At 39.5% G+C, this 8,109-nt stretch overlaps 1 protein-coding gene across 19 annotated transcripts; it reads right to left on the reverse strand.

The window, feature by feature from the left end:
* Positions 1–1,179: 1,179 nt before the first annotated feature.
* On the reverse strand, positions 1,180–7,876 carry LOC149830524 (protein WVD2-like 2). Of its 19 annotated transcripts, none has more exons than XM_090016568.1 (11): positions 7,508–7,805; positions 7,225–7,404; positions 5,075–5,182; positions 4,769–4,869; positions 4,315–4,658; positions 4,050–4,228; positions 2,656–2,741; positions 2,481–2,574; positions 2,325–2,396; positions 2,058–2,168; positions 1,180–1,782 (listed from the first exon to the last, which is right to left on the reverse strand). In XM_090016568.1, exons 5-11 carry the CDS (start codon positions 4,640–4,642, stop codon positions 1,465–1,467), a joined length of 1,188 nt encoding a protein of 395 aa, XP_089872694.1. In that variant the 5' UTR covers positions 4,643–4,658; positions 4,769–4,869; positions 5,075–5,182; positions 7,225–7,404; positions 7,508–7,805; the 3' UTR covers positions 1,180–1,464. The 19 variants fall into 19 exon arrangements, with proteins under 19 accessions (XP_089872694.1, XP_089872693.1, XP_089872699.1 ...); XM_090016567.1 differs by having other exon boundaries at positions 7,225–7,410; XM_090016573.1 differs by lacking the exon at positions 7,225–7,404 and having other exon boundaries at positions 4,315–4,655; positions 5,034–5,182; positions 7,508–7,848.
* Positions 7,877–8,109: the final 233 nt, after the last annotated feature.

An 8,109-nucleotide genomic window follows, 5' to 3' on the forward strand; every position in this document is an offset into this window, starting at 1 on the left:
ACAGTTAGGGGGTGAACATGAGCTAAGCCTGAACCATTCAGGCTTGGCTTGGCAAAGCTGAACAAGGGTCAGGCCAACTCTAGCTTGAACAAGTTTTGAACTGAGATCTAAGGTTGTCAATGGATATCTGACTGAATCCGAATTTAATTAGGCAGATTCCGCAAAGCAAACCGGATCTGATTAACCAACGAGGTGGTATCCCATGTGGTAATCAGGTCATGTGTCAAGCTGAAGGCCCAGGATCGAATCCCTCTGCCACATGGGGTGGCTGTTGTTCTGGTAGGGGTCCACCTATAACCCCAGCTTGGTTATCCAAAAAAAAAAAGGATCTGATTAATAATTGGATTCAGATTCACTATGCAGATATATACCTGAAACCAATGGACTGTCAAACCCTATTACATATACAACATATCTGATTAGCTAATCATATTCAGATTGGGTTCACCTTTTCCCCATCCGATCCTCTATCCAATTATGGCTAGATCACATAAGGTCGGATGCTGTAATGCGTAGATCCGAATCAAGGAGATAGGATTTGAAGCTTTCACCTTTAAAGAGGAGAACCACCAAACAATTGCATCAAGTTGTTTTGACACTATTAGATAAGTGGTCATGAGTCATTATCTCCACCTTCTTAACCTTGTCCTCAGCGCCTTCCCCCTTCCCCTCACGTTACGTCCTTCACCCATCTCCAAATCCCTCCTTTTACTCTCTCCTGATAAAGGATAGACACCAACTTCACGCTTTCGCTTGCCATCTTCGAGGCAAAAATGAAGGACTATTGCTCATTTTCGGTTATCCATTTTAGTTTCTTTAGGCAAGGTGGTGGCCAGAAACTTGAAGGCAACGATCGGATTGCAAACAAGTCTGGTGACACCAATGATGACCATATGCCGGAGTTGATCAATGATCATTTCTTGATCTTTCGGCGAATAGTCATACACTACCAGAGGGCTGGTCAAGCGCAGCTAGACACACCTATGTGTCTGCAACAACCACCACGCCTTGTACCTGGTCCGCGGCTTATAAGTGATGGTAGATGAACCCATGCCCGTGATCAAGACCCTTTATCCATTGAACTTAAACAGTACTGAAGAGTCTGAACCAAACTCGTCTTCTTTGTTATGTAAATTGATAAAGTCTGTGGCACTCGGATCTTCAATGAATGAAAGATTGAACTCTAGAAAAGTAATAGCTATTTATATTATTTCAATAAACCATGTCATAGTTAAGTCCAATATGCAGCCCAAACCATGCTATTTAGTCAGGAGAAGATTATCACAACAAACATTTGTATATGCACTCACAACTTTACACTTTAAAACACTACGTTTTAAACTTCGTATATGCACTCACATCAATGGCCGCGAGACACTAATTCCCGTGCATGTAAGCATTAGCAAACATTCACACACCAGACTCACATACAAACAGTTCATTTTTCTCATAAAGGAAAAACCCTCAAGACTGTACTGCAACATCCTTAGCAACAGAACCAACAGCAGAATCGGTGCTTCTCTGTCCTGAGACCTTTACAGGGACCGGTTTTGCGCTCTCAACAATTTTACTCCCATCTCTATCTTTGCAAGAAGTCTTATTGTCGCCCAGATACTTATCGTTTTCGAGCGGACTACCAGTAGTACTCTTGTAGCTACCCAGACTGTGACGGTTAAACTTCCCGCAAACAGATTTGGTTTCAGAATGGGATGGTGTTGAGCTGACTACATCACAGCTTTTCCGTCTGGAAAACTTGGGAGATTTTGCTCGAGTTGGTGGGGTCTGCAATATTAAGTGACAAATCCAAAGCTTAAGTGATAGAGAGAAAGAAGCCGAATTGGAAAACCTATTCAATCAAACAAAAATAAACAGAAGGATTGTGTTGAGAGGTAGAGATGAAGATATAGAATTCATCCACACAAGGATTCTGTTTTCATTACCATAGAAGCATGCCGATCATTCAACAAACAATTTGATGAACATATAAGTAGAGCACTTTAGGAAAATATCATATTCACAAGGTAGTATCGTGTAGAAAACTGGGTCCATCTTGCTACCTTTTTAAGTTCAACCTTGGGAGGAGGTCCCTCATAATAGAAGCTGGGAACAGGATTAGCTTTAAATGTCATACTCTTTCGAAGCTGCTTTAAGTATGCCTCTTCTGCCTCCTGGAACATTAGCTTGCTCATTTACTAGGGTTATATTAGTTTTAAGAAGCTCTAAGAAACGAGAGGCAAATACTAGGAAAAGGGTAATCAACTTCAATCCTTCAAAGATTTATAAACAAGCAGAATACAGTCTTGCAGATGTACAGATACACATACCTTGGCCTTTGCTTCATTCTGGCTTCTCTCAACCTCCAAAGTTTGGTGTTTCTCTTCCAACTTTGCATAAAACTGAGAAAATCGAACTATAGTTTCTGAATAAAATCCTTGATTAGGAATCAATTTTAACTAAGACTAAGAGGGCAGAAACATTACCTCCTTTCGTTTCTCTGCACGTTCAGTGGACCGAAAGGTAGGTGCAGACGGCACATATGATCTGGTTTTTGATGATCTAACTGATAATGTGGTTCTATACATTGTTAAGAGACACAAAAAGAAACACAGAGCATTGTGTAATCATCAGATGGCCACGTTAATAAATCAAGGATACGATGCAACAGAGCAAGTATCTTCATTATCAGGAGACTTTGTGGACTCAGGTAGTAACACCTTTCTTGGCATGTTAGGTGAGGTTGGCTTTAACATGAAGACAATGAAAAATCATTAAAACAACAGAAAGCCAATAAATAGTAAACACCATACCAAATCATCAATTATGTTACATAGTTACAAACTAGTACATATACACATTTTGTTAGAAGGATATACACATACATATATTATAAACGTAAAACTAACATGCATGCACGCACATAATATCGATATGCTTTCAGTTGTACAAAATAAACTGTCCATTGTTCGCATACCTAGAATGACACTTAAACTGTTAAATATCTGCAGCTTTTTTTCAGGGAAATATCCACAGCATTTGTCTAGATATAATTCAGAAGCACATGTGAGATCAGTAGGCTTATAATTATCATCAACACAGTGTGCCTATGCATGTGCTTATATGTGCCCCTGTTCGGTAAAAAGATTTGTTGCATGTTGAAAGTGCACTCCCCTCTGCATGTGTGTGCACCTTTGAGTGCTCATGCATTGGCAGGTGGATCAGTGGCTTTTCCTGTTAGAAGATGCACCCATCTTGCCAGATATTTTGTAAACATGCATGAGGCCAAGGTACATGGATATCCATTACCCTTTATCTGTGCATGTGAGAGTGTGTGGGTTTATCCCCATTTACACAAGATGTGCATCATTTCACTAAAAAATTTGGTAAGTAAATGCGAGGTAACCTTAGGGTGCTTGAGAAATTCATGAGAAGGCTCTAAATGTTGTGTCCCATGGGTTAAACAAATCACCAATTAATTTTCTATAATTTAATATATGTGCCGCTATTTTTGCAGAAAATTGCTGCAGTTTGATATTCTCAAAACATACATGGTATCAGCATAGCATTCTTTGCATGTGTCCATGAATACATGATTCCATATAATTGATCACTGTTCTGTCGCAATTTAGAAAACATACACGGGATGAGCACAAGGCTATCATGCAAAGTATGGATGTACTTGCCGTCATCACCACCACCACTATTACACATCACATTGTCATTTTATTCTGTGTGTGTACGAGAGGGTGTGCAGGCATGCATATAACCCCTTCTGTAAAAGAAATGATGCTGGAGAGTTGAAATATATATTGGATCAGTTCAAGACAATTTAAGTTGCTCACACATTCACACAAAAAAACGTGCTTCTAAACTTTGTATCTAAAATCATGATTGCCTCAGCAAAATATTACAGCTTAACTTTTCAGATTTATTTTACAGGTTCAGGCATATGAAGCATGCAATTCATGACAATGGCAGATGCTAAATGGACACTTTACAAGCTTAAAAGAAGGTTAAGCATGTCTTAAACAAGAAATAAAACATTACACTACCTGAGTCTTCTTTGGACCATTTGGAGACGTATGACTGCATGAATTTGACAGTGATCTGTCTGCATTTACAGAGGCTGATTGAACCCCAACCGGCCTACTACCATTGAGTGCACGCTTTTCAGTCTCCAATGAAAATGGACTTGGAACCGTGGGGCTTGATCGAATGTTTCTAGTATTATCTGCACTCAAAAGAAACACCATTTACAGATGGTTATGAAATTACATTATTAAATTCAATTATCTACCATATCCATTCTTGCCATACCATTCAGAGGAGAAGACATTTTTTTATGAATCCCACAAGATTCATATTTAATTGCCCCAGTTTCTTCTCCCCTGGCTTTTGAAGGTTTCTCAGAAGCTAAATGTTTTGAACTTTTTGTAGCATCTCGTCCCTTGTTTTCATTTTCGATGCACAAAGAACCAACTTTTCCAGAAATGCTGTCCTCACTTTCAACCTTTACTCGGTGGTGTCCTGGTGCAGTTTGGTTCTGACTGGCCATCTTATCTGCCTCGTTTTTCTTCGGAGTAGCCTGTGATTCAACCATGGTGCAGTCAGGTTGCAGATGCAGTGCTTGTCTCTCCATGCCCATACTGCCAGTTTACCTTCTAGAAACCCCAAAGAAGCAAAATACCTTGTTATCATAAGATTGTATTAGACTCCGGTTACAAAAATAACTAGCATATATTGGCATCTTATCATTACACCAAATATATACCTATTCATTAAGCAATTCCTAGGAGATGGAGAAAAATTATAATTCACCAATGGCACATTATATAGCACAGAAAAGTCGCCAAAAATTTACACAACTCAAATCTGCAGCTCCGTCATCAACAACACAGATCAGTCTGTAAGAGTCCATTATGGCAATAGGCCAACAACTCAAACATCAATGAAAACAATAGCTGCATTGCCAAAAGACTAGCATAGAGGAAGCATGCTACATATGAAATAACAATTCGAAGGACAGAATACTCAGCTGAAACAGCACAGTTGAAGCAGGCTATAAATAGAAGACTACCTCCAGTCTGCAGCTAGGATCACCTGACATATGGCACCTAAAGTCCATCCTTGACATCAATGTCAGGCACACTCCTATAGAAATGGCTTCAACTTTTTCCTTAGCCAACTGTTTGTGATTTTACTTTTAGTACCATTGTTCAGACAAGTTTCAAAATGGGGTGCATATATTCATGGTACAAACACGAGAGTACAGCAACAAGTAATACAGTGCACTAAATTTAATTGATACCGTTCTTATATAAAGAGTCATTACTAAGTATGAGAATAGAAGTGACAATGCTATCAATGAGGGAGACAACCGATCCAGCCTCTGCTTTTTATTAAAATTAAGGAGGGAAACAATACAGCGGTAAAAGTAAAACAAAGACAATGTAATTTGCTGAGTGGTTTTCAAAATAAAAAGAAATCAGGCAGTAAGTAAAAACTAAATAAATTAAAAATAATCCAGACGCTTTTGTGTTGAAGTAATTAAAACACATCGATTAAACTGTGCCCAATTCAAAGAAACCACAGTAAAGGAAACAAAAAAGTCATACCCCATTAAATGGTCAGTAACTTCACCACAAGTAACAGATTCAACAACCAATAGAAAATTTACAAAAAGGTAAAAATGCTTTTTCCTCAGTCAAATCATGTCAATATTGCAAATAAAAAGATAAAAGAGATTCTCCAAGAGTAAGAGAGAACACATCTAAGACTCTGTTTGGGGTCCGGACATGAGAGGGGAGATGGTATTTAATGAGGATTTAATAAACCACCTACCCACCCCCATAGGTGCTTGGGAACCCTGTTTTGGGAGAAGAGAATGGTGTTGGGAGTGGAGATGGGTCATTTTCAACTACATTCTCACAAGGATGTTGTTGACAACTCCAGCCTCATCTCCCATAATCTCCTCCTCCAACACCGGCTCCCAAACAGAGCTTAATGATTTATCTGACAAGTCCAGAAATATACAGTTGAAAACAAATTCATTGTTCCAATGAAGCTATCGATTGTGAAGCTACAAGAAAGATAACCATGCACCACAAACGCATCACATTGTAAGGCATAGTTCCGCCTCCAAATAATTAAGAAGGGAAGAAAAATGAACTCTCTCAGGACTTTCTGATCCAATGCCCACCACAGCCAACCGCATCCCCCTTCAGGATTTTCCAATCCAACGTCCACAGCCAACCTCATCTCTTTATGAATTGTAAAGTGGATTCCCCCAAACAGGATATATGGGAAACCAAAGTGCTTAGGTTGTATTTCGAATCTTTTGTAATTTCTGTAGAACCCGTCATTTTGAAATCTTCCATGTTGACAATTTTGTATTCTTAAAAAGAAAAGGAAAGAGAGGAATATGAACCCTGTTTGTGGGAATTGCTGTTGGTCACAAGAAAGAAAACGAGAAAAGGAGATACAAAGAAAACCAAAATAAAGGAGAAAGAAAAACTTGAGAGAGAGAGAGAGAGAGAGTTTTATTTGGAGCTGGATGATCGTGGCATGAGGAGAAAGTGGATTTACCATAGGATTTGCACGAAAAAATGGATTTGAAAATGGAGAGAGAAGCAAAGAAATGCTTCGTAATATGGAGGATAAATTGGTATTTTAAAGACTTTACAAACCGGCTCATCAAATGGAACTTACCTCAAGTACTCTTTTGGTTAACTTAAAAAAAAAGGTATGATTTCGAATTATGTTAATCATTGGACATGATTATGAATTAACTGTGCTATTTTCCATATAAAGAAAATATCCTAAAACTTGAGCGATGGAATTGCCATAAATTGTATGAGAAAACAGAGAAGGAGAGAACACATCTAAGCTGCCACATAATACGCTACCTTACCACGATTTACACAAGCAGTGCCAGATCATATAAACAAAGAAATGAAACGGCAATAAAGAGCTATGAAATAAAAAATAAAAAGCAAAGAGTGAATGTTAAATGAAATCTTCAAAAAAATAATGGGATATCGAGAGAGAGAGATTATTTGTCCCTTTTCATTGGCATACAGAAGAGAAACTACTCAAATACAAGCAATCACTGAAAATTTTACGCGAAAAACAAAGAAAGCAGTGATCGAGAAGACGAAGAACACGAATTTCCACCGATTCTCTATGCCAAAACAAAACGCAGGCCATCAATAACACAAAAGAGCGCACGTTTCCGCCGATTCTTTCTTCGTCGCGAGAGGACGCAAAGATCACGTCCTCAGCAGATCGAAAAACCTCGCATTCCAGCCCGATTTCTTCGTCGCAGCCAAAATGAGAGCAAAAAAACTCCGTTTCCAACGGATCGTCACAGTGAACGTAAAAAAAAACGGCAAATCCCGCCAAAAAACGCTAAATCTTCCAAAAAATCACAAAATAAGCAGATTTAGACAAACGAAAGCAAAGAAAAAGCCAATCTCTCGCGTCTCACCATGAACAGCTCAAAGAAAATCACCTATTTAACCGCGAATCGTCTTCCTGCTCCTCCTCTGCAGCAGTTTTGTCTCCAGAGAGCTCCTCACCAGAGAGAGAAGAAGAGGCAAAGGGAAGGTAGGTAGGGGTGTTGACGGCGTCACTTGAAAGGCTGAAAACCCTAAAAAACACCGTCAGCGGAGGCGGCGGCGTCGTCAGAATACCGACCAGCGAAGTTCGAAAGACGTGCGCGGGATCGTATTTATTGGGCCCCGACGGGCCCCGTGATTCGCGACACACCCTCTCTCTCTCTATCTTCCTCCCCTTTGACGACGCTCTTCATTCATTCGAAGGGGTTTGCCTCTCTCTCTCTCTCTCTCTCTCTCTCTCTCTGTGAACAATCTAAACGTCAAAAACCGAAAGGGACGTCGAGCGCGTCCGTCATTCAAACTTCGATGACTGAACTGCCCTCACACTTTTGCCCGTAAAAACGAAAAATGCCCCCATTAAAGTGAAAAACTGAAAAGTTTTCAGTTTTTTGAGTTATGGTTTTCGTTTGAGAAACAAGTGCAATGAAGATGATTCTGCCACGATAGGAAATTAGAGCGTTTTTTTCTTAAAATGCCCTCCACCTTTCTGGTTCTC

Source organism: Nuphar pumila, chromosome 8 (genome assembly GCF_984573655.1).
Source record: "Nuphar pumila chromosome 8, dmNupPumi1.hap1.1, whole genome shotgun sequence".
NCBI classification, from domain to species: Eukaryota; Viridiplantae; Streptophyta; class Magnoliopsida; order Nymphaeales; family Nymphaeaceae; genus Nuphar; species Nuphar pumila.